Below are 26968 nucleotides of genomic sequence, written 5' to 3'. Positions count from 1 at the left end.
ATGCTCTTAATCTATGCCGACCTCTTTGTCACCGGGTCACCACCCTTGTGGGAAATGCTCAGTATGGGGTAGATTTTCAAAATGGACGTGGAAGTTTATAACATGCGCGTGCTGGTATGCACATGTTATAAAATTTGGGTTCAGCGTGCGCAAGGAGGGGTATAAATTTGCAAATACGTACAACGACACATTGGGGCCTTCCCCACTTCCCTCCCAGTCTCATCCAATTAAGGAGCGGACTGGGAGGGAACTTCCCAACCCCTTACCCTAACCTCCCCTTCCCCTAACCTGCCCTCCCCCATCCCTATCCTAACTACCCCTAATTTTTTAACTAACCTTTTGCTCCTGCAAAGGAGCAGGAGCAAGTTGCATGCGCCGGCACCCTGCTGGCGTGCGATCCACCGGCGCAGCAGTACCGGGCGCTTCTAGGCCCCCCACAGCCCGCCCCGCCCAGAAAATGCCCCATGACCTACCCCTTTCAAAAGCCCGCGCTTATGCGCATACCAGCCTTTACACACATAGCTGGGCCTTTTTGAAAATAAGCTTGGTGCACACTAGGCCCGGCCACATGCGTAAAGGCCGGATTTTACATGCGTGGCCTTCTGAAAATCCACCCTTATGTGTGCACTCACTTTCAATATCATCTTTTCGACACTCAGTTACCAACATAGAATATGTCCTCCAATTTACTACTACATGTTTTCAATAGGTGTTATTTACATTATCATCTGCCCCCATGGACAAGTCTGGTCCCTGGAAGATGTTACAGTAAGATCATATGAGGCAGCGTGTTTAGTGAGAGCAGCAATATTCTCATGTAGCTGCATCACTGCATGGTAAACAGAGGAAGTGGGCATAAGAAATGTTTTTCATTTCATTGTTTTTCACTGAAGTCTCTTACGCCCACTTCCTCTGTTTACCATGTAGTAATGCAGCTACTTGAGAATGTTGCTGCTCTCACTAAACACGCTGCCTCATATGATCTTACTGTAACATCGTCTAGGGACCAGACATGTGTCCATGGGAAGAACATTTATATTTAATTTCATAACCGGTAGAGTCAGATTAAGACCCACATTTTGTTTACAACTGGGTCCAAGCATCAGAGGGAGGTAAGCAGCTCGCTCAGGGTCACTGGCTGAATACTAGAGAGGAATACTCTTCCTTTTCTTGACTCATGGTCCAGTGCACTAATCCTTTTCACACACTGCTCTCCCCTGGGAGTCACAAAAGAAAGTGAAACCTGGAAGTCCCTTATAATTAGAAAAACTCACGTGGTTTCCTTCCCATTTTTTTTTATGTGTACATGCTTACAGTGAAGTCAATACTGCAGCAGAAAGAACAGAGGAAGTGTTGGGGCAGAGCACAGGTGAGCAGAGGAAGGCGTGGGAGAAGAGAGAAGAAAAGGGGAAAGGTGGAGCAAAGTTGGGGATCAGAGAGCTAAGAGGGCCATAGGAGGACAGAGAGCAGAGAGAGGCAGAGGAAGACATAGCAGAGAGGAAAGTGTCAGAAGAGGAGAAGCAGATGGCTCCCTTCCACCATGTGTTGAATCTAGCGGTGAAGCACCCAGCTCTGCTTGGCTACGGAACCCTGTCCCTGCTGGCTGCTGGTGGGGAGCAGCTCTTCTCTGCAGTGGTCTTTAGGTGCCCCTGTAACTCCTGGAGTTTCATCTATGGCCTCGTTTTCCTGCTGGTACCTGCTCTGGTGCTGCTGCTGCTTGGATGCCTGCTCAGTAGCCAGATCTGGAAGCTGTTTACGGGCTGCTGCACCTCCCCAAGTCATCGTCGCTTGTATGGGGGCGGCCAGCGATGTCAGTGCCTGTGGATTTTCTGTCGGGTGAGTGCAGGTGTGGCCCTGGCACCACTGACCTGGATTGCATCAGCTTTACTGAGTGCCACATTCTATGAATGTGCTGTTAGTGGCTACCACAGGATTGCTCTGGGTAAGCCTCTATGCCAGGGCAACAACTCGGCCTGCCTTCAGGAACTACCTCGCCTGCCTTGTGCTAATACCCTGCCCCTGAATCTACAAAAATCCAAGGTGGAGGAGATGCTGCTGCAGCTCAGGGCGGAGTCACAGGTACACTTATGACATTTTAATACTATTGTGCTTAGTGGTAGAATTTTCTAACCAATGAAAGAAGGCGCCAAGGTCTGAATTATAATAAGACTGTTGTAAGTGAATTTTTCCCTTAACATTTTAGCTCTGTTGGTTTATCCAGTCACTGAAATAAGAATCAGTTTGGTATTTTCCCTTGATATATGAATACACTGATTTTATTTATTCTTTTAAAAATGTAAACATTACTCAACTAATGTTGTGAAAGTATAAACATCAATCCAAAGAAAACTATATGCTGCCATTCAAACTACGATTATGGAAGCATAGTGCTGTATCCATCAACAGAATATCTTTTATGTAGGATTATGTGGTGTTGATTCGTTTTGCTGTAGGCTATGGGGCAGATTTTCAAAGGGGTACGCACGTAAGATACGTACGTACCCACCGAAAACCTGCCCCAAGCTCCCCCTGCGCACGCCGAGCCTATGTTGAATAGGCTCGGCGGTGCGCACAAGCTCTGGGACATGCGTAAGTCCCAGGGCTTTCCTGGGGGGGCGTGTCAGGAGCATGTTGGGGGCATGTTGCGGCGGAGCATCATCCAGGGGCAGGGCCTTGGTTCCAGCTTGGGGGCATTTCGGGGGTGTGGCCGAGGCCTCCGAAACTGCTCCCGGACGGGGAATCGTGCGGCTGGCACGCTCGAGTTACGCCTGCCTCGGGCTGGTGTAACTTGTCTAACAAAGGTAGGGGGGTTTAGATAGGGCTGGGGGGTGGGTTAGGTAAGGGAAGGAGGGGAAGGTGCGGGGGGTGGAAGGAAAGTTCCCTCCTCGGCCGCTCCAATTTCGGAGCAGCCTCGGAGGGAATGGAGGCAGGCTGTGCGGCTTGGCCGCGCAGGCTGCCGATTTTGCATCGCCTTGCGCGTGCCGACCCCGAATTTTAAAGGATACACGCATATCTATTAAAATCTGGCGTACTCTTGTTTGTGCCTGGTACTCGTGGGCGTACTTTTTAAAAATCTACCCCTATATGTCTATTTACCTTCTTATTCATATTTAATTCTGGGTGTGCCATTTGGCTATTTTTATTCACTTATGGCATTCTTAAATGAGAAGTTAGGCTATAAATTGAAACTGAAAAAAGAATAAATCAAAACTGTATGATGTTGTAGGGGCTTTGATAATAAATGAGATTTTTCAAGCAATGGACTGTTGTGGTTTAACTGTTTAGTGGACTCTTGGGCTGGCCTGCCGGAGACTAGGGTAAAGTGGACTATTGTCTCCATATGAGAGGGAGCAGGCCGGGAGGCGGACACCAGGCCGGGTGAAGGAGCTGTCCTTCACGCCCAGGATTGCAATTTCTAAATCACAAGTTCTCTTTCACGTAGGTACAGTTCTCTAAACTGTATTCCATTTCTTCTGGCCCTGGCACCTGAAGGCTCTTTCACGTAGGTACAGTTCTCTAAAGAGGCTCTTTCACGTAGGTGAAAGAGAACTTGTGATTTAGAAATTGATGACATCACGTCTGGGGGAGTGTCTATAAATAAATTCTTTGAGGAGCCGCCATGCCAAAAGAGAGCGCGATGAAGGACAATCGGCGCTAGTTCAAATGAAGCAGTAGAAGCCAGAAGCAGCAGAAGCCAGAAGTTGGAGTAGTGAGACCACGGAGGATGTATGCGAAAGAGTGCTGAAATTATAGTGAATCCCCTGAGGCAGGACGCTGTCCGAAACACGATCGTGTCGGGAAACTAATGGATGGGAAAAACTAATGGATGAGTATTTAAGTTGTTGGCTTACTTTGTATATATACTAACTTGAACCAAAGTTGGCATTGAATCTGGAGGTGGCACTAATAATTTAGTATGCAGTGAAGAAATGGTCTCTTTTAAAAAAATGGATATATAAAAAAATGGATAAAAAAATGGACATAAGAAAACCTGTTGTTAAAATAATAAAGTAAAAGTGACCCTACACCAGTTTAGAGTCTGAAGTGATTACAGACTCTGAGAGTAAGGGGCCCACAGATAAAACTTGGATGTTGGCAGTTTAAGATACGAAAGTTGACCAGTTGAACCATTTGTGTTTTGTATTGTGGATATATAGATTAGGGTGACTGGAATACAGTGACAGTGGAGTGAGATTTGTGATGGATATGAAGGAATTCCAGACCTGAGGCAGCAAGTCGGCCAGGGTCATCAAAGACAGTTTTGAAGACCACAACACCCGGGGAAAATCCTGGAGGATGGAGTCAGACTGCTTTCACAAGGGTGAAGCCCAAGCGAGGGCCTTGCTATCCAGCAAAGATAGAATGTAAGTCGTCTTGGAGGCGTAGTCTGAGAACAATGCAGCTTGGAGTCTAAAGTGCATGTTGCACTGATTGAGGAATCCTCGACAGTGCTGCAGCTCCCCAGAATAGCAAAGTGGAGCTGGAAATGGTATGACCAAGCACATAGGGGGAGCAAGACTGGACTGAGCTAGCTTAGATGGGTTCAACCTGCCCACTGGGACAAAGGAGTCGAGGCTAGCGCTCAGACGCTCCATGGAGGCCGCTAGAGCTTTGAGACTCTCTTGCTACTCCATATTTTTCTCGGCTAAGCCTGGGATGGCCTGCAGAGCAGAAGCCTCCTGGCCTTGACAACCTGTTTCGGTGGTAGACCCTTGGACTAAGGGAGTAATGGCACTGCCTGTGGGGAGGAACCTCACAGGCCCTCACCATTGGTAGGTGAAGGGGATGAGGAGCAGAAACCCCTCTGGAGCTTCACTGCTGCCAGCCCACAGTCCCCTTAGGATAAGCCTTCAGGTGCCAGGGCCAGCTGGACTTACATGGGGCCTCTGCAAACATCAAAGTCCAGAAGAAGGGCACAAGGCAGCAGCACAGACCAAGTCTGGAGTTGGGAAAGGAGCCCGAAGAGATCCACACAAGGATCAAAATGGCAGTGGACTCACAGGCAATGTCCAGGCAGAGATTAAGACAGGCAACGTATCTCATAGTCAGTATCCAGGCAAGGGTCATGCAGGCGGCATATCTCATCTCATAGTCGATATCCAGGCAAGGGTCATGGCAGGCAGCATATCTCATAGTTGGTATCCAGGCAAGGGTCATGGCAGGTGGCGTATCTCATAGTCCAGTCCGGTCCAAATTCTAAGCCAAAGACGTTCAGGCACAACAAAGGGGACAGGAACTCAGAAACTCAGGAACTCAGACAAAGCACGTCTCCGGAGAGAGAAGACCTATTGCCAAGGCAAAGGCTGGGCCTTATATAGCGCTGAAGGGTTGATGTCATCAGAGAGGGCCGGCGGCATTTTCCTACCACGGTCCCTTTAAATTTTATTTATTTACTTAAAAGTGTTTGTATGCCGCTTTTACAATTGAAAATTAATCAAAACGGTTCACAATGTTAAAACATACATAATCTGTGTAAAATAATAAAAAGCATATAACACAGAGGTAAAACAAAAATAACACAGAACACAAAATCTGTTACAAAATAAATACCGAAAAGTGCCAGTAGGTGAGGAAGTCAGGAAAGGAGACACAGAAATACTTAAGAACCAGTACTAGCAGGGGAATTAAAAGCTTTTCAAAATAAATGTGTTTTTAATGATGTCTTAAATTGTTGTTTAGATGTTATAAGACGGAGAAAGTCTGGCAATGAATTCACAGAATAGGGCCTGCTACCGAGAAGGCTCTATTACGCGTTATATGTAATCTGGCAAGTCTGACGGATGGAATATCCAAGAGGTTTTTTGAGAAGGATCTAAGCTGTCTCATTGGTTTGTATATACATAGTGAAGAACAAAGCCATGATGAAGAAGCGTTATGGATAAGAGCGTGAGGCAACCAATGAAGTGACGATAAAACTGGAGTGATATGGGATCTGCGAGATGTACCTGAGAGAATGCGGGCAGCCAAGTTTTGAATTAATTGCAAAGGGTGAATCATGGAATCCGGTAATCCCAAAATTGTCCAAAAAATGTCCAAAAGAGGTGCTCGTGCGCGCCTAGGAGCAAGTCCCGTGAAAGGAGGAAGTAGGCAGCATCCCAGCCATAGAGGACGAAAGGTTGGCAGTGTCAGCCCAACGGTTTGAGCCTGCCGAGCATGCTGCATCGTGTTGGCAGCTTGGGGCTGAAGATAGAATGCTGAGTCGGCAGCGGTTCCCCGCTGCTGCCAGGGAACCTGGGCCTGCCTCCACTGCAGCGCAGCTGCGGGTGAGTGAGGCAAGCCGAGAGAACCCATGGTCTTCTGTAAATGGAGTTTCATCTACCCCACTTCCATCTATCTATTGCCTTTTCAACCAGCAACGGTCCTTAGCCAGGTTCTTCTTAAATGAACACCGAACTGAAGTATTTATTTAGTACTTCTGCCATGTCTTCATCTCTTTTCACATTGCTACCCATCACATTTCAATTTCACTATACCACTTCTGACCTCCCTTCTTTGATGTATCTGATAAATGTTTTGCCACCTTGCTTTATTTCTTTGGCTATCCTTTCTTGCACTTCATCTTTTGCTTTATTGATTTCTTTCTTCAGCTTCCTCAGTTTCACCAGGTATTCTTCCCTGGGTTCCTCTTTTTGGGATCCTTTGCACGTCTTGAAAGCTGTTCTTTTTGCCTTTATTTTTTCAGCCACCTCTTTTGAATCAGATCGGTTTCTTTTTTCTCTTACTTTTGTTTACTTTTCTAAAGTAAAGATTTGTTGCCTTTGTAATAGCTTCTTTTAATTTGGCCCACTGTTGTTCCACTTCACCCAATGTCTCCCAGTCCTCTAGTTCTTCCTCTAGGAGCATCCCCATTTTGACAAAGTCTGTATTTTTTTAAATTCATAACTCGGATCTTCGTGTGACTTCTCTGTATCTTATTTGCGATGTCAGACCATATCTTCTGATGATCACTGGTGCTCAGGTGGACACCTACATGGATATTAGAGATATTTTCCCCATTTGTGAGCACTAGGTCAAATATCAAACCCTTCCTCATGGGTTACATTACCATTTGTTTGAGTAGAGCCCTTGATGGGTATCCACTATCTCTCTGCTTCTTGTAGATTCCACAGAAAGGATACTCCAATCTACATCCAGCAGATTAAAATCTCCAAAGAGTGACACTTTTCCCTTCTTGATTGTGAATAAACTCACTGAGGTCCATTTTCAGCCGCTGTGTGGCTCAGCTAGTTAGCCGGATAAATATATCTAGCTTACTAGCATGGTATATTCAGCAGCACCGTCGCACTGCTGATTATACCCAGCTACCTTAAAGTTACCTGACTATATCTAACTGGTTAGCTTTAGGACAGCCCTATGGCCCAACCGGTTAGCCACATAAGTTAAGCGGCTAACTCCGACTATCGTATGTGGCTAACTCTGCTGCGCCTGGAAGCATCTCCCACCCGCCCCCAGAATGCCCCCAAATTATGAAGCTAAATTGTCGATATAACCGGGTAGCCATTTAGATGGATTACTTTTCAGTTATCCATATAAATGGCTTTTGAATATCATCCTCACTGGTTCTATATTCAGAGCAGTGGAAAAACTCCCTGTTGCACTTCTATCCCAGTCAGTAAGAACTTGTCCTCCTCTCTCTGCTGGCATGACCATTTACCCACCCACCCAAAGAGGTGCAACGGATGATACCGGTCCTTCTATGTGCTGAGAAAAGGATTACATTATTTATTTATTTTTAACTTTTATATACCGATGTTCCTGTATAGAATACATATCACACCGGTTTACATAAGAACTGAACTGTCACCTTGGAGCGAGTACAAAGAACATGAGATACAAATAACTTACAACATAGTGTGAACAAGAACCTAGGGCTATACATGGAGTCACTTTAAGTACACATATGGTGAAACGCGATAATTGTGGGAGAGATGGGGTGGGCTAGGAATAACGAATGGGACTGAAACATACATGGCAAGAAAGTTACAAAGGGGGTAAAGAGCATAATACATTTAAGAATGAATAGCTAACAGGTTCATAAACATAAAGTATACTTAATGGCTTATTATGTATGCAAAAGGCTTACAGGTCTATATACATTAACATTGTTATAGTGAGACTACAGGCCTTACATATAATTTGTGTATCCTCTGTGGGCCTGTGTGTGAGCTATATTATTGAAGGCATGTAGCGTGCATGCTAAATAGTGACCCAGTCACTATCAATTTAGTATGGGTGAAAACCTGTGGTAAGTTGAACAAGTGAGTGAGCACTCACAATCACTTTGCATTCACATATAAAATATCCACATAGGGTGAAAATGAACTTATTACCTATTCTCACCCTATTCTCTAGCAAGCACTAACTTTACTGGAGCCGAAGGGCCTTGGGGTGTGGTAATCAGAAAGAACTGTATGCATTGGTGGGTAAAGGGCTGATGTTCACAGTGCAGGAGAGAGACCTTGGGGTGATAGTGTCTAATGACCTGAAGTCGACAAAGCAATGGGTCACGGCGATAGGAAAGCCAGAAGAATGCTGGGCTGCATAGAGAGAGGAATATCTAGTAAGAAAAGGGAAGTGATAATCACCTTGTACAGGTCCTTGGTGAGGCCTCACCTGGAGTACTGTGTTCAATTCTGGAGACCGTATCTCAAAGGAGTCAGAGACAGGATGGAGGCACTCCAGAGAAGGGTGACCAAAATGGTGGGTGTTCTCCATTGAATGACTTATGAGGAGAGGCTGAACAACCTGAATATGTATACCCTGCAGAAGAGGAGGACCAGGGGTGATATGATACAGACTTTCAGTTACTTGAAAGGTTTTAATGATCTATGGTCATCAACAAACCTTTTCCATTGGAAACAATTTAGTAGAACAAGGGGTCACGATTTAAAACTCCAGGGAGGAAGACTTAGAACCAATGTCAGGAAATATTTCTTCACTGAGAGGGTGGTGAATGCCTGGAATGCCCTTCCAGAGGAAGTGGTGAAGATTAAAACTGTGAAGTATTTCAAAGGGGCATGGGATAAACACTGTGGATCCCTAAAATCTAGAGGATGGGAATAAATAAAAAAGCCTGAGGGTAACCTGCACGGAGTGGCCGTTACTACCTTGGGAAGCTTGCTGGGCAGCTAGATGGACCATTTTGGCCTTTTTCTGCCATCATTACTTTGTTACTAAGTATATGTAAATTTGGTACCTGTTCTGAAATTGTTGTTAAATGATTCTGTTATGCCAGCAAATACTTTGATGATCTTTGGGGAGTAAGTTTGGATTCCAGAGGTCTGCAAGGGGGCTCAAAGGTCTCCTTTGATGTTAAAAGGGGAAGAAAGGGATGGAAGGGGGGGAAGGAGTGCCCAAGTGGAGAAGGAGTGATTTTCAGAGACTGCTTGTGGTTGTCAAGTGGAGAAGAGACTTCACCATCAATAATTAATGCAGGCTCAACCCAGCTGTTGAAGTTATTGAAAGAGTAAACCTCAGACAAGCACACGCATCAGGATCTCAGTTTCATTCTCTTGATGCCTAACATGCAATTCTCATTACTGCCATCACTGGTCAAAAACCTTTTTTATAATCTTACACCTGTCCATACTTATATCAGAATAATCTTTATAATCTTTTTCTTAGAAACTAACAACATTTATTTTGTAGATAACTAATTAGTCTTATTTTGCTTCCACAGTATGGTAGTAGAAACATTTCCTCTTTTCCCTGATGTAATTACTTCTTGGATGAAAAATGTCCTGAAAGATTTCGATCCAATAAACAATACTTATCGATGCAGCACTAACATGGTCATGCTTCACTTTGGATTTAGCTACGTTAGGGCATGCACTCACAAAGCTGTTCACACCATATTTTATTAGATTGCTATCTCACCACGCTCAGGGGATGTGGTTAGTTAGTACAGTTAGTGTAGCTGTGTTTAAAAAAGATTTGTATAAGTTCTTGGAGAAGAAGTCCAATACCTGCTATTAATCAAGTTGACTTAGAAAATAGCCACTGCTATTACCAGCATGGGATAGATTTCGTTTTTGGGTACTTGCCAGGTACTTAAAGCCCTGGATTGGCCACTGTTGGAAACAGGATGCTGGGCTTGATGGACCTTTGGTCTGACCCAGTATGGCAATTTCTTATGTTCTTAGATTACATACAAAATCACTCCTCCATCACAGGTTTGGTATTTTGATTTGGTTACTCACTTTTCCAAACCTAAACTCAAAGCAGGCTACAGTCAGGTACAGTTAAGGAATTCCCTTCCCCAGAGGGCTTACAGTCTAAGGGAGTCATTTACTAACCTGCACTAATGGCATTAACATGCATTAAGCAGATTTACCACATATTTAATGCATTAGAGCAGGCAAAAATAGAAATGAAGAGGTCCATATTCAAAAGCCATTTAGATGGATAACATCATATGTATCAGTATAAATGGCTTTCGAAGCTTTATTTATCCAAATAAGGGTCCAAGAAGTGTGCCGAGGAGAAGGGGAGTTAGCTGCATAAGTTGAGCAGCTAATACCAATATTCAGAGTTAGCTGCTTGACTTACGTGTTTGACTCTGGTGGGGCCATAGGGCTGTCCTAAAGTTAGATGGGTGGACTTAACTGGCTATCTTTAAGATAGCCAGGTAAATTCAGCAGTACGGGTGTGCCACTGAACATACCCTGCTAGTTAGCCAGATATGTTTATCTAGATAACCTGCTAGTTAGCCAGAAATATTTATCTTGCTAGCTTGCTGAGCCGCACAGTGGCTGAACATGGATCCCAATGTGTGGAAATCACTATTTCCCTGAGAATTGGGGCCTAATGGGAATAGTTTACTCAGGGCTGGCAGGTGGGTTTCTGGGGTTAGTTGGCACCTTTAAAATATGGCAGTCACAAAGGGTGGGATGTACTAAAGTGCAGTACTCATTCCAACAGTGCAGTACTCAATCCAACAGTGCAGTACTCAAGTGCAGTACTCAATCCAACAGTTTAGTGCATTCTGTGGTAGTTCTCCATACAATAAATTTGGTAAATCTGCCTCTAAGTTTGAATCTGAGGTGATGGAAGCAACTTGCTTAAGGTCACAAGGATGTCAGTGGAAGAAGCAGATTCTGACCGCTGATTTTCCATGGATCAGATGCTGCTGCTCTAACCACTAAGCCACTCTTCCACTCATTTGATCCCTTTTCCATAACCCTGTATTGGATTTTTCGTGTAAGGTATTACTGGAAATGTTTCTAAGTACTGAATGAAGTAATGAGGTGAGATGGTACAAGTTAGATAGGAATATTCTTTTTGACATAATTCTAGAGGAATTCAGACTTGGCTGGGGGATGGTAGAAATGATTTTTGTGTGATCATGGCTCTTGGTTTGATTTTTGGGTAAATATTTCAGTCTCAAAATTGCCAGGGCAATCATACTGTGCAATATACAATAATTCTAGAATATATCTTTCTCATTCTTTATGTTGAAGAGGATTGGACCTACCCACAGTTCAGTGCACTATGGCAGTAAGCTTTAATAGCGGCACAATAAAAATATTGCAGTATAGCCTTCCTCTTGCAGCTTTAAGGACAATTCTGCCGCATTGGAGGGGGACCTCAGCACCCTGTGCAGACAGGTGACTTTTCAGCAACTATTTAAAAGCATTTGGTTGGGTAACTCAGAAGTTAGCCTGCTAAATGAATACTTGGGCACATATCCAACTAAATTCTAGCTGGAAAATAAGTTAGCAGCTAGAATTTAGCCGGATAAGTTAGGGGCATTCCAGGAGTGCAACTGGGAGGATAACTCTGATATTCAGAGTTAGCCGGATGAGTTAGCAAGTTAAGTCTGGTCGGGCCAAAGAGCTAACCTAAAGTTAGCCGTCTATAGTTATCCAACTAACTTTAAGGTAGCCAGCTATATTCAATAGTTTATCTGGCTACTTTGCTATCCGGACAGTGACTGAATATGGACCTCCAAAGAATTAGTGGCAACTAGAAGCTAGCAAAGCAAGTAAGCACAGATGGAATTTAATGTGGAAAATTGCAAAGTGATGTGTATAGGGAAAAATAATCCCAACTACTGGTACACAATGCTAGGCCCTGTATTGGGCGTCACCACCCAGGAAAATGATTTTGGAGCTCTTCTGGACAATTAGTTGGAATCCTTGGCTCAGTGTGTGGCGTTCAAAAAACAAATAGAATGTTGGGAATGATTTGCCAAAAAATAAGAATAAAATGGAAAACGTATTGCCTCTGTAATGAGCCATGGTGTGACCACACCTTGAGTATTGTGTGCAGTTCTGGCCAACCATCTCAAAAAAGACATAGCAGAAAAGAAGCAGAGGAAGGTGACAGAAATAATAAAGGGGAAAGAACATCTCTCCTATAATGAGAGGCCATGCAGGTTAGGGATCTTCAGCTTGGAAAAGAGATGAGGATATGATAGAAGTTTATAAAATCATGAGTGGGGTGGATCCAGTAAATAAAGGATGGCTATTTACCCTTTCAAATACTGAAACAGAGGGACACTGCATGAACCTAACAACCAGCAGATTCAGAACAAATCACAGGAAGCACTTTGTCACTCAGCGCACTATCAGGCTGTGTAATCCATTGCCAAAGGACGTGATCAAGGCAACGAGCTTAGCGGGGTTTAAAGGGGGTTTGGACAAGTTCCTGGAGGAAAAGTCCATAACCCATTATTAGCCAGGGAAACTAAAGAAATTGATTGCTATCCCTGGGAGTGAGTAACAGGAAATAGATCTATTACATGGGATCTGCCGGGTACCATTGGAGACAGGATGCTGGGCTTGATGGACCTTGATTTGACCCAGTATGGCATTTCTTATGTAAATCTTGAATGGCAGATATTTATGAACCTGAATCTGTCTGATTTGCTTTTCAGGGTATTCGGCTGTCTTTGGATGGTGTGTGTGCACCTCCCGGAATGAGGGGGCTCACTGTTGTCCCCAAAGCCACTGCTATTCCCAAACTCTCTCTCCTTGTCTCACTAACACAGTTTAATTTGCCATGGCGTGCCAAGGTTTATTCTGGCAGGGAGGAGGATGAACTACTGGAGCCCTAGGCTCACAGGGGTGGGGACCAGCACACAGTCTCTTAGTCTCTCTTTGGTTGCTCTCACAGGTGTACTCACTGTTCTGACATCCTTGCTTTAAGGTACTGGACACTCTAGTGGGCTGTTCAATTAAATTTTACTGCAAACAAAAATACTTAAAGATCAATTTTAAAATCCCTAAGTGCATCAAAGCTAGAAGATACGTGCATGTCTCGGGCTGGCTCGAGCCGCACGGATTTTAAACAACACGCGCGTACACATGTATCTCCCGGTAGACGCACAAATCAAAAACTTAAAAAAGGGAGGGGGAATGGATGTGCTGTGGGTGGGGTATGGGCGAGACATAGGCAGTCCGGGTCTGTAACATGAAATCTGTGCATAAGTATTTATGCACACATGTATGCACTGGGGCCCCTACTTCTGTTATGGATGTTGTGTATGTTTTAAAATAAAACATTCAAAGGAGTTTGAAGGGTCAGGACTAATGGAGTAAAAGGGAGGCTATCTAGTAGAGATGTGAATCGTGTGCCAGATCGTCTTAACGATCAGATTCGGCTGGGGGTGGGGGGGGGGGGAATCTGATCGTTAAGATATGTGAATTGGAATCGTTTCCGATTCCAATTCACATCGCTAATTTTTTTTTTTAGGGAGGCCCGCGTCGCTAAAAAAAAAAAACCCACCCGACCCTTTAAATCGACCCCCCTCCCGACCCCCCCAAAACCTTTTAAAATTACTTAGTGGTCCAGGGGGGCCTCGGGGGGTCTCTGGGAGAGATCCAGGGGGGCCTCGGGGAGAGGAGAGATCCAGGGGGGCCTCGGGGAGAGATTTCCCGTTCCCAGGCATCAGCTGTTCTAAAAAAAAATGGCGCCGATGCCCCTTTGACCTTACCATGTGCCAGGGTATCCGTGCCATTGGCCGGCCCCTGTCACATGGTAGGAGCACTGGATGGCTGGCGCCATCTTTAAAGATGGCGCCGGCCATCTTTACTCATCAGCCCCTATTATAGAGTATAGTATTATAGAGTATAGTATAATAGGGGCTGATGAGTAAAGATGGCCGGCGCCATCTTTAAAGATGGCGCCGGCCATCTTTACTCATCAGCCCCTATTATAGAGTATAGTATTATAGAGTATAGTATAATAGGGGCTGATGAGTAAAGATGGCCGGCGCCATCTTTAAAGATGGCGCCAGCCATCCAGTGCTCCTACCATGTGACAGGGGCCGGCCAATGGCACGGATATCCTGGCACATGGTAAGGTCAAAGGGGCATCGGCACCATTTTTTTTTAGAACAGCTGATGCCTGGGAACGGGAAATCTCTCCCCGAGGCCCCCCTGGATCTCTCCTCTCCCCGAGGCCCCCCTGGATCTCTCCCAGAGACCCCCTGGACCACCAGTAATTTTAAAAGGTTTTGGGGAGGTCGGGAAGGTGGGGATGATTTAAAGGGTCGGGTGGGGTGGTTTTTTTTTAGCGGCGCGGGCCTTCCTAAAAAAAAAGGGTCAGGAGGGTGGGGGAGGCTAAGGGGGGTCGATTTAAAGGGTCGGGTGGGTTTTGTTTTTTTATCAGGCCATCGGCGCCATTTTAATTAGTGGCAGCCAAAATGGCGCCGATGGCCCGAGAGCGGGAGATCGCGCCGGGACACCCCCCCCCCCCCCCCCCGGACCACCAGGTAATTTAACATTTTGGCGGGGTTCAGGAGGGTGGGGGAGGTAAGGAATTGGTTTTAAAGGATCGGGGTGGGTTTAGGGGTTGTTTTGGTGTGCCGGTTTTCCCGCCCTCCCCCAAATAATTCCCGTGCCCTATTTAACGATACAATACAAATGCCCCTGACGATAAATCGGGGGCATTTGTATTGTATCGTGCACTCTAACGATTTAGGACGATTTTAAAATTATCTGATGATAATTTTAATCATTCAAAAACGATTCACATCCCTACTATCTAGTTAGGGGGGTTAGGAAGCCCTATCCTTTACCAGAGCAAACTGGGAACAAATTGGGGAAACAAGTATTTTATGTTGGCGCACGTTCCTAGCAAAATCCCCTCCACTTATGCAGTAGAGGCGGCATTTGCACACATATGCATGCATCCATATAAAATTGCGCACATATGTATGCGTGTGCTGCCAATTTTATAACATACGTGCATATGCATGCATGTGATATAAAATGGCTATGTCCATTGGCGCAAGCCAGCATATGTGTGCACATGGATGCCCATGCGGCTGTTTGAAAGTTACCATCCCCAGGTTCAATTCACAACAAAAATCCTCCAATTTACCTTCTGACAAAAATAAACAGTCCAAAGGCACCTTTTCTCAGGTTTCTTAGCTCAGTCAGTGTCCATTAGATATCAGGAGATTAGTGAAAACCCAGCACTATTCAAGGTTAGAGAATGGGCTCCTAGTAGGGCTGGGATCTCTTATGTCTTTCTCTGACAGTAATAGCCTACACTTTGGGTTGTATAGAGTGCACAAAAGTGTTCAAAAATCCATAATCTCTTCTTTTTCTCTGTGGGCAAGAACTGGCAAAAGAATTTCTCTCAAAAAAGCAAAGAAACAAATTTCTCTTCAAAACTACTTCTCTCTTCCTCTCTGTCAGTCACTGCTGTCCTCCCTTATCCAGACAGAAGGAATCCCTGCATCTCATTCTGGCCTCCCAAGACGGGGGTAACAAGTATCCTTAGGAAGGATCAGGATCCCAGAGACCAAACTCACAGAAAAAAAAAAGAGCTTTTCTCCAAACTTTTATTTCATTCCTCCAAGATTTTAAGGAAATCCCTTCCAGACTAGGGTGGACATTAATGCCAGGACAAAGCCTCTTCCACTGGTTGGAACATAAGAACATAAGGCTTGCCATATTGGGTCAGAGCAAAGGCCCATCAAGCTTAGTATCCAGTGGCCAAGCCAAGTCACAAGTACCTGGCACGATCCCAAGGGGTAGATAGATTCCAAGCTGCTTATCCCAAGAATGGCACATGTGGGCACCGACATAGGAAAATGTGGGAGGAAAGTTCTGGAAGTCAAATTTAGGCTCTTAGGTAGAAAGCTGAAATCCAGAACCTCCAGGGTAGCATTCTCTGAAATGCTCCCTGTTCCATGCGCAGGTCCCCAAAGGTAGACAGAGCTCCGGAGTCTCAATGCATGGATGAGACGATGGTGCAGGGAAGAGGGATTCAGTTTTGTAAGGAACTGGGGAACCTTTTGGGGAAGGGGGAGTTTCTTCCGAAGGGATGGGCTCCACCTTAACCAGGGTGGAACCAGGCTGTTGGCACTATTCTTCAAAAAGGAGCTAGAGCAGCTTTTAAACTAGAACAAAGAGGAAAGCCGACAGTCGCTCAGCAGCGCATGATTTGGAGGGAGGTAACTTCAAAGGATACTAATGAAACAGGGCATCCCAACAAAGCTTCCAATAATAAGAAAAGTAGTCCAAGTGCCTAAAATTAACAGCTCAACTGAGCTAAAATATTCTAATTTATCCCTGTCAACTAAAAAGCAGAATGTAAATTCAAACAAAAACACACTTTGAAATGTTTGTATGCTAATGCCAGAGGTCAGAGAAGTAAGATGGGAGAATTAGAATGTATCGCAGTGAATGATAACATAGACTTAATTGGCATCTCAGAGACATGGTGGAAGGAGGATCACCAATGGGACAGTGCTATACCGGGGTACAAATTATTAGGGATGTGAATCGTGTCCTCGATCGTCTTAACGATCGATTTCGGCTGGGAGGGGGAGGGAATCGTATTGTTGCCGTTTGGGGGGGTAAAATATCGTGAAAAATCGTTAAAAATCGTTAAAAAATCGAAAAATCGAAAAACCGGCACATTAAAACCCCCTAAAACCCACCCCCGACCCTTTAAATTAAATCCCCCACCAAATAACTTAAATAACCTGCGGGTCCAGGGGCGGTCCGGAACGGCAGCGGTCCGGAACGGGCTCCTGCTCCTGAATCTTGTCGTCTTCAGCCGGCGCCATTTTCCAAAATGGCGCCGAAAAATGGCGGCGGCCATAGACGAAAAAGATTGGACGGCAGGAGGTCCTTCCGGACCCCCGCTGGACTTTTGGCAAGTCTCGTGGGGGTCAGGAGGCCCCCCACAAGCTGGCCAAAAGTTCCTGGAGGTCCAGCGGGGGTCAGGGAGCGATTTCCCGCCGCGAATCGTTTTCGTACGGAAAATGGCGCCGGCAGGAGATTGACTGCAGGAGGTCGTTCAGCGAGGCGCCGGAACCCTCGCTGAACGACCTCCTGCAGTCGATCTCCTGCCGGCGCCATTTTCCGTACGAAAACGATTCGCGGCGGGAAATCGCTCCCTGACCCCCGCTGGACCTCCAGGAACTTTTGGCCAGCTTGTGGGGGGCCTCCTGACCCCCACGAGACTTGCCAAAAGTCCAGCGGGGGTCCGGAAGGACCTCCTGCCGTCCAATCTTTTTCGTCTATGGCCGCCGCCTTTTTTCGGCGCCATTTTGGAAAATGGCGCCGGCTGAAGACGACAAGATTGAGGAGCAGGAGCCCGTTCCGGACCGCTGCCGTTCCGGACCGCCGCTGGACCCGCAGGTTATTTAAGTTATTGGGTGGGGGATTTAATTTAAAGGGTCGGGGGTGGGTTTTAGGGGGTTTTAGTGTGCCGGCTCACGATTCTAACGATTTATAACGATAAATCGTTAGAATCTGTATTGTATTGTGTTCCATAACGGTTTAAGACGATATTAAAATTATCGGACGATAATTTTAATCGTCCTAAAACGATTCACATCCCTACAAATTATATCGCACTGACAGAGAGGAGCATCTTGGTGGTGGGTTGGTGCTTTATGACTGGGATGGCATAAAATCCAACAGGATAAAGATACTACATGAGACTAAATGCATGAGACTAAATTGAATCTTTATGGGTTGGGGCAGAGTATAGTGTTAGCAGTATACTATCGTCCACCTGGCCAAAGTGGTGAGACGGACAGTGAAATGCTAATAGAAATTAGGGAAACTAACCAAACAGGTAATGCAGTAATAATGGGAGATTTCAATTACCCCATTATTGACTGGGTAAGTGAAACATCAGGGCATGCTAGAGAGATCAAGTTCCTGGATGGAATAAATGACAGTTTTACGGAGCAATTGGTTCAGGAACCGACAAGAGATGGGGAAATTTTAGATCTAATTATCAGTGAACCACAGGATTTGGTAAGAGAGGTAGTGGGGCCGCTTGCCAATAGTGATCAAAATATGATCAAATTTGTATTAATGACTGGAAAGGAAGTAAATGCACGGCTCTAGCACTAAACTTTCAAAAGGGAAACTTTGATAAAATGAGAAAAATAGTTAGAAAAAATTGAAAGGAGCAACTACAAACTTAGAAAGTGTGCAAGAGGTGTGGACATTGTTAAAAAATACCATCCTAGAAACACAGTCCAGATGTATTCCACACATTAAGAAAGGTGGAAGGAAGGCAAAATGATTACCAGCATGGTTAAAAGGTGAGGAGAAAGAGGCTATTTTAGCCAAAAGATTTTCATTCAAAAATTGGAAGAAGGATCCATCAAAGAAAATAGGATAAAGCATAAGCATTGGCAAGTTAAATGTAAGACATTGATAAGACAGGCTAAGAGAGAATTTGAAAAGACTGTCTTGCAGATATAGGTATCACTGGGACTGCACTCAGCAGGTTCAAATCCTTCCTTTGCAACAGAACATTCAAGGTCAAAATCAACAATAAAGAGTCTCACTCAGTCACCTCCAACTATGGTGTCCCTCAAGGATCATCCCTCTCACCAACCCTTTTCAACATATACATTCTACCGCTCTGCCACCTCCTCTCTAAGCTGAATCTTACCTACTATCTCTATGCAGATGATATACAAATTCTCATACCTATCACGGAATCTCTACAAAAAACCATAAGCTTCTGGAACAGTTGCCTCCAGTCAATAAAAACACTCCTCTCCAGTCTAAACTTAGTCCTAAACACCACCAAGACAGAACTCATTATATCTCAAGATCTCAACAACCCTCTCATCAATGCTCTAACAGCATCACCTCCCTCAAACCTAAATTACTCACCCCACGTAAGAGACCTCGGCGTTCTCTTGGACAACCAACTTAATCTCAAAAAATTCGTCAACACCACCACCAAGGAATGCTTTTTTAAATTACAAGTACTAAAAAAGCTGAAACCCCTCCTACATTTTCATGACTTCCGCTTGGTACTTCAATCTATTATCTTCTCAAAAATTGATTACTGCAATGCTCTACTCATTGGCCTCCCCGCAAACACCATCAAACCACTACAGATGCTGCAGAATTCTGCAGCCAGAATACTGACAAATACAAAGAAAAGAGATCACATTTCCCCCATCCTATACATTCTCCACTGGCTGCCAATCAAATACAGGATCCTCTACAAAGTCCTCACTATAACTCACAAAGCCGTACACAACCTCTCCCCTATTGAACTTACCATTCAGCCACATTTCCATAACCCGAATAGACCAATCAGAGGAGCCTATCAAGGTACACTACACGTTCCACTAGCAAAAACCCCTTGTAGTAAACGAACACTTTCCACAGCCGGCCCCTCAAATTGGAATGCTCTTCCCCCAGATCTCAGACAAGATCCATGTCCCCTGTCTTTCAAAAAAAAACTCAAAACATGGCTCTTCAAATTAGCTTTCCCTGATTGAGATTCCTCTTACAACAATGACCAATCTTGACCAACTGGTCCAACACGTAACACCGTCTCTTTAGTTATGATTAGCCATAAAGCTATTAAGAAACCATAAACTTCCGTTTGTAAATATTTTGTTTTTAAATTTTATTTAGTTAATAATTGTCGAATTACACTCTGTATTTACTTTGAAAATGTTGTTAGCTCAATATTGTTACTTGTCACTTTGTTCCATGTAACGCTCTCATGCAAAGTTTTTTTTTTGTTCTCTGGAAACCGGTGTGATTTGTAATTTCTACAAGAATGTCGGTATATAAAAAACAAAATAAATAAATAAATAAATAGATAAATAAATAAAAGAAGTTGGCCATAGAGGCAAAAAACTCACAATAAAATTTTTTTAAAATAGATCCGAAGCAGAGGGAGTCAGTTGGACTGTTGAATGATCAAGGGGTTAAAGGGGCACTTAGAGAAGATACGGCCATCATGGAAAGATTAAACGATTTCTTTGCTTCGGTGTTTACTGAAGAGGATGTTGGAGAAATACCCGCTCCGGAGAAGGTTTTTATGGATGATGATTCAGATGAACTGAACCAAATCACAGTGAGCCTGAAAGATATGGTAGGCCTGATTGAAAGACTGAAGAGTAGTAAATCATCTGGACCAGATGGAATATACCCCAGGGTTCTGAAGGAACTAAAAAATGAAATTTCAGACCTGTTTCAATTAATTTGTAACCTATCATTAAAATCATCTGATATTCCTGAAGATTGGAAGATGGCCAAAATAAACCCTCTATTTAAAAAGGGATCCAGGGGTGATCCAGGAAACTATAGACCAGTGAGCCTGACTTCAGTACCAGGAAAAATCATGGCAACTGTTATAAAGAAGAAAAATCACAAAACATTTAGAAAAACATGGTTTGTGTTGCATTCCCCGTCCATTGCAGACCCGTGGCTGGGCTCACTCACCCCTGATGCCAGCATCCTGGTATGGGCCTGTTCTCTCCAGCGGGAAGCTGTCTCTGCGCTAGCCCAGCTCCCTCACCTCCCAGACCTCCCAGCACTGCGGGGAGTTCCTCCGGGCCCAGCCAGGCCTCTTCTTCTGCCTAGCTGTGTGATGCCGCCACCACCTCCCTTCTGGCCCAACAGCTTTAGGCGCGTGCGCGTGCCTCTGGTGGATTTAAAGAGGTCGTGGCAGGAAAGCCTCCGGCGGCCCCTTCTGATGACATATGCCAGCCTCACTATTTAAGGCAAGCTCTGGCAATCAGAGCTTGCCTTGGCAACATGTCCCACACTGTCTAGCTGTCTTCTGTGTTTCCTGCGTTCCTGTTCCTGCTTCAGCTCCTGCTCCAAGTGCCCATGTTTCGGTCCTTTCTCCTTGATCCAGCCTTCCTCTTCCCTTTGGACAGATCTCCTTGGCTTTGACCTGGACCTGGACCCAACTAAGAGCCTTGCCGCCTGCCTCTAACCATTTGCCTGGACCTAACTATGAGCCTTGTCACCTGCCTCTGACCATTCGCCTGGACCTGCTTCCCAGCCTAGCCATCTGCTTCAACCACAGCTGGGCCTCTCCGATTGCCAATGCCCTCTGTTGTACATCCTCTGGCCTACCATTGGGGATCATCCACATGGAGGTCCACTTAAGTCCAGCCAACCCTGGCATCCAAGGCTCAACCTGTGGGGAACGAGGGCTGGTATTGGCAAGCTCCAGCTGGCCTCCGCTTCCTGTCCAGCCTTGCCAATACCACCTCAGACCAAGGGTCCACCTCCACAACAGGTTGAAGGGACACAACCAGATTGGATTTACCCAAGGCAAGTCTTGCCTCACAAATCTCCTACATTATTTTGAAGGGGGTGAATAAACATGTGGACAAAGGTGAACCTGTAGATGTGGTGTATTTGGATTTTCAGAAAACTTTCGACAAAGTCCGGCAAGAGAGGCTTCTAAGAAAACTAGAAAGTCATGGGATAAGAGGCAATGTCCTTTTGTGGATTGCAAGCTGATTAAAAGACAGGAAACAGAGAGCAGGATTAAATGGTCAGTTTTCACAGTAGTAAAAGGTAAACAGTGGAGTGCCTCAGGGATCTGTACTTGGACCAGTACTTTTTAATATATTTATAAATGATCTGGAAAGGGGTATGATGAGTGAAGTTATCGAATTTGTGGATGTCACAAAATATTGCAGAGGATTTAAATCTCAAGCAAATCATGATGAATTGCAGGAGGACTTTCAAAACTGGAAGATTGGGCTTCCAAATGGCAAATAAAATTTAACATGGGCAAGGCAAAGTGATGCATATAGGGAAAAATAACCCTTGCTGTAGTTATACAATGTTAGGTTCTATCTTAAAAGTTACCACCTAGGAAAGAGATCTAGGCATCATAGTGAATAATACATTGAAATCATTGGTTCAGTGTGCTGTGGTGATCAAAAAAGAAAACAGAATGTTAGGAATTATTAGGAAGGGAATGGCAATAAAATGAGGGATGTCATAATGCCTCTGTATCGCTCCATGGTGAGACCACACCTTGAATACTGTGTACAATTCTGGTCACCACATCTCAAAAAGGTTATAGCTGCACAGGAAAATGCGTAGATGGGCCAGCAAAATGATAAGGGGCATGGAATGGCTGCCCTATGAGGAAAGGCTAAAGAAGTTAGGGCTGTTCTGTTTGGAGAAGAGATGACCGAGGGGGGATATGATAGAAGTCTACAAAATCATGAAAGGACTTGAACAAGTTAATGTAAATTGGTTATTTACTCTCCAGATAATAGAAGGACCAGGGGCACTCCATGAAGTTAGCAAGTAGCTCATTTAAAACAAATGAAAGAAAATTCTTTTTCACTCAGTGCATACTTAAGCTCTGGAATTCATTGCCAGAGGATGTGGTTACATTAGTTAGTGTAACTGTGTTTAAAAAAGGTTTGGATAAGTTCCTAGAGGAAAAAAATCCATAAACTGCTATTACAGTAATTAATAAGCAATAGTAGCTTGTGATCTATCTAATGTTTGGGTACTTGCCAGGTACTTGTGTCTTGGATTGGCCACTGTTGCAAACAGGATACTGAGCTTGATGGACCCTTGGTCTGACCCAGTAAGGCCTATCTTATGTTCTTATATTATGTTCTAAAAATAAGCAGTGGATTTCTGCAACTCCACCTTAACAATGGTTAATGGACTTTTCCTCCAGGAACTTGTCCAAAACTATTTTTAATGCAGCTACATGAATAAATAGTTCCAGGCTGAGAACCCAGTATGGAAAATCTCTTCATATAGTAACATAGTGATGATGGCAGAAAACAACCAGATTGTCCTTCCAGTTTGCCCAGCAAGCTTCTTATGGCTGTAACTGCCACTCCATGCAGTTATCCCCAAGCCTTATGATAACTCATAAAAAAATCTTCAACATTCTTCCTCTTTTCCCAAATCATTAGAAAATAAAGCCACTTCCTCTGTGTCAGACTGTGGGGCCCAACAAATGGGGAGCTCTCTAAATTGCAGCTGAAAACTCAGAAGACACCTGCTCCTCCTGCACAGACTTCTTATATAGTAGAAGCTTCAGTGGAGGTGCCTGCAGGGATGGTCCACAAACTACGAAATCCTAGCCTAGGGATTAAACTAGAGACCAGACTGGAGAGAGGAGACCTTGGGGTCTGTGTGTACAGGCAGCAGTGACCCTTCCATCTGCCCCCCATCTTTTGTTCATATCTTTCATCTTTATTAACTGTTTGACCTTTGCTCCTATAAAAGGCCGCTGTGATTTATTACTGTTATAGGACTCACTGGATATTGAAAATCCTGACTAACAAGATAACTTGTGTCTCTTCTCTAGGTGCTGGGATGGATTTTGATTGCCTGCATCATGACCTCTGCTCTGCTTTTCATGTGCCTCAGCCACTGCCGCTCCCCTGTTAGTTTCCTGCAGCTCAAATTCTGGAAAATCTATTTGCAGAAGGAGCAAGAACTGTTCAACCAGAAGGCTAAAGAGCATGCACGAGAACTGGCAGAGAGAAATGTGAAGAGCTTCTTTGAATCCACCAATCCAGAACCTTTTTTAACTCCAAGCAGCAAGGCGTGGTGGCAGATCTCCTCCTTCTCCTCCTTCAGTGCCAAGGGGCCACATTATAGCACGCTCCACAAGCTGACTGAGAGGGAGGATAGAAATGCCAGCATCCAGTATTCGGAAGGGGACAGATTCCCGCCTGCTGTTCTAGACTTTCCGGTCACCTGTGGGGAATCTGGATTATAATGAAAAGCAATATATCTTCTTTCTCTACATAATTTCTGAAATCTCTGAGCTCTTAAATGTCACTGCTTCAGGTAATTGTCAAATGTGTATTGCTACCTTAGGCACCTGCAGTGAATTAGTTCCTGTCAATGCGTTTCAGATGTCAGTTTCATATTCATGAACACCATTTTCCAAATGAAAATGTAAAATTATAACTTTAAACATTCTGCAATCTGTAGAAAAACTATTTTGCCTAATTGGCTACAAGCTTATAAAACCATCATGGCTGTGTGTCTGTCTGACCCCTCAATAACGTTTGAATTGTTCATCTGCTTTCATTGAAATTTCTGCCTCTCACAGGTGAATTCAGCTCAGAGATCAGGTAGGTCAGAATATCTACCACTCACCACCTGTCTCAGAGCCAGCTGGCACCATTTTCTAGCTGGACCCAGTGGGTCAGGAATAACTAGGGATTGCTGTTGCTCCTTTCTTCTAAGAAGACCCCCCATGGAAGGGGTATATGTGGGCTGAGTGGGCAGGAGGAACAGAGACAAGGGAGCATCTTGGTTCTATATATATATATATATATTTTTTTTTAAATTAAATGTTTATTTTGCTTCAGCAAATGAACTAAACCAAAATTAACATTAAATAAATCAAAAATACAATATAAAGAGGTCACACAAAGACCCAGGTTTTGAATTTCAAAAATACAGACTTTGTCAACATAGAAACGTACCTGGATGAAGAACTGGAGGACTGGGAGAAAATGGGCGAGGTGGAACAACAGTGGGCCAGATTAAAGGGAGCTCATACAAAGGTAATAAGTCTATATGTTAGGAAAGTAAAGAAGAGTAAGAAGAAAAAGAAACCAATCTGGCTCCCAAAGGAGGTGGCTGAAAAAATAAAGGCAAAAAGAACAGCGTTCAAGAAGTATAAGGATCCCAAAAAGAGGAAAGAGGGAAGAATACCTGGTGAAGGTGAGGGAGATGAAGAAATCAGGAAAGCAAAAGGTCAAATGGAAGAAAGAATTGCGAAAGAGGTAAAGCGAGGTAACAAAACATTTTTCAGATATATCAGAGGAAAAGAGGCCCAAAATGACATGGGATGGAAAATGAAAGTAGAAAAAAGTCTAGGGTTTGGAAAATGTATATCAGTCATTAGAAATCACTAACCAGAATCAGATGGAAACAGAGACCTTCATTGCACCAATATTAATCCGCACTGGACTGATTTAAGGAAGTTGTGGAATAGAAGTGTTTTTAAATCAAAAAATAAATTAATATTGTTCATGAGATTGCCTCCTTTATCACGCATATAATAATTGTAATCAATGGTCTCAAAGTCTCAGGTTTTTTTACATTTTTCTAAATAATGCATATGGTACCTTCATTCGCATAATATCCAAGGTCCGAAATCTCAGGGTTATTCTTTACTCCGAACTGTCTATGTCACATCATATAGTTGCAAAGAACTCCTTTTTTCAAAATTCATTTACTAAAATGTCTGTGCTCCTTTCTTTTCCCCGATGATTTTCGCACTATGTTCCAATTGTTATTTTCCTGCCCGCAAGAAGCGTGGGCAGGCTCTTACCTTCTCACAGACAGCCAGTCGGGCTGCTGACGCTGCTGCTTGCTTTCTCCCTGAATCAGCTGGGGCTGTCCCCGCAGCTGTTCCCATGCGGCCGGCTCCTCTGTTCCTGCCTTCTCCCGACGTGCTGCTGCGATCCCGGGCCCTTCAGTCAGCAGGCCGTCTCTGCTGGTGCCTGCTACAGCCTGGGTCCTTGCCTGGCTGGGAAGCCGTCCCTGCCAGTGCCTGCAGCCTGCTACAGCTCTCTACTCTGCCTGCAGTCTTACCTCTCTCTGCTTCTTCCTGCTTCTGTCCTTGCAGCTGGGAGCTGCTCCACTGACCTGCCTTCACCCAGCTCCAGCCCAGGGCTGCTCCACTGCTTCCCTGGCCTTCCACGTGGCTGAGGATGCCACCAGCTTCCAGCTCTTTTCTCCAGCTCCCTAGGGCGCGAGCGCGCGTCTCTCTGCTCCTCTTCTAGGGCCAGCCAGGTGTGGCCCCCTGCTGACCCCTCCCTGGGCGTTGTCCACCTCAGCCCTACTAAAGGGCTCAGCTTTCAGTCTGTCTTTGCCTTCGCAAGGAGTTGGTCACTCCTGAGATCCTTCGCTCCAGGAAGTCGTCCGTGTTCCAGCACTTCTGCAAGGTCCTGTGTTTCTTGTTACCTGTCGGAGCTCCTCGTCCAGTCCTGATGTCTGCTTGCCGTTCCAGTCCCAAGGTCTGTCTCTTGATCCAATACTTGTGTTCCAGTCCTGATGTTCCTGCTGTTTCAGATGTCCATGTTCCAGCCCTGAGGTGTGTCTCCTGTTCCAGTATCCGTGTTCCCCGCTGTTCCAGATGTCCTTGTTCCAGCACCGAGGTCTGTCTTAATCCTTGTTCCTGATCCTGATGCTTTAACCTGCCTTGAAGCTGCCAGGAGTGCAGCGTATCCTTGCCTCGAAGCTGCCAGGAGTGCAGCGTATCCTTGCCTCGAAGCTGCCAGGAGTGCAGCAACCTGCTCTTCCCTGTGCTCTCCCGCTCACAGGGTGGTCCGCGACTCAGTCCCGCGGGTGGTCTGAGTAGGGCACCCTGAGGGACAGTGCCCATGTCTTCCTTCAGCCCTCGTTCCTGACTCCACCTCTGTGCATCCAGTACTTCGTCCTGAGTCCACGTCTGTGCCTGTCCACGTCTTTGCATCCTGCACCTCGTTCCTGAAGTCCACGTCTATGCCTGAGTCTACGTCGTTCCTGAGTCTCGTCTGAATCCATGTTCCAGTCTTCGCTGTCCTGGCCTCCATCCGGCCTGCCGCTTCGTGCCGTACCCTGCGGCAGGTCCGAAAGGGCTAGGAACGGTCGGAGGACTGTTCACAAGACCAACATTGCGTTGTTGGGTCTTCCGAAGCGTGCAGGTCCGGAGGAGGGCCTGTCTTCCATGTCACTCCAGCCCTGCTCTCGTCCAGCCCATGCTCGGGCATGCCACGCCT

At 45.0% G+C, this 26968-nt stretch overlaps 1 protein-coding gene across 1 annotated transcript; it reads left to right on the top strand.

The window, feature by feature from the left end:
• The first annotated feature begins 1357 nt into the window (after positions 1-1357).
• CALHM6 (calcium homeostasis modulator family member 6) lies at positions 1358-24891 on the top strand. The gene is made up of 2 exons (XM_029595226.1): positions 1358-2079; positions 23548-24891. Exons 1-2 carry the CDS (start codon positions 1525-1527, stop codon positions 23962-23964), a joined length of 972 nt encoding a protein of 323 aa, XP_029451086.1. The 5' UTR covers positions 1358-1524; the 3' UTR covers positions 23965-24891.
• Positions 24892-26968: the final 2077 nt, after the last annotated feature.

The sequence above is a fragment of the Rhinatrema bivittatum genome, chromosome 3, assembly GCF_901001135.1.
Source record: "Rhinatrema bivittatum chromosome 3, aRhiBiv1.1, whole genome shotgun sequence".
NCBI classification, from domain to species: Eukaryota; Metazoa; Chordata; class Amphibia; order Gymnophiona; family Rhinatrematidae; genus Rhinatrema; species Rhinatrema bivittatum.
The sequence above is the reverse complement of the archived record's forward strand: the minus strand, read 5'-3'. Positions and strand labels throughout refer to the sequence as shown.

What these genes read in the sequence shown, in the direction of transcription:
- CALHM6 (XM_029595226.1), top strand. Translation starts at nt 1,525, where the DNA reads ATGGCTCCCTTCCACCATGTGTTGAATCTAGCGGTGAAGCACCCAGCT. An exon ending in AGCTCAGGGCGGAGTCACAG is followed by an intron (nt 2,080 to 23,547) that starts GTACACTTATGA and finishes TCTCTTCTCTAG; the next exon opens with GTGCTGGGATGGATTTTGAT.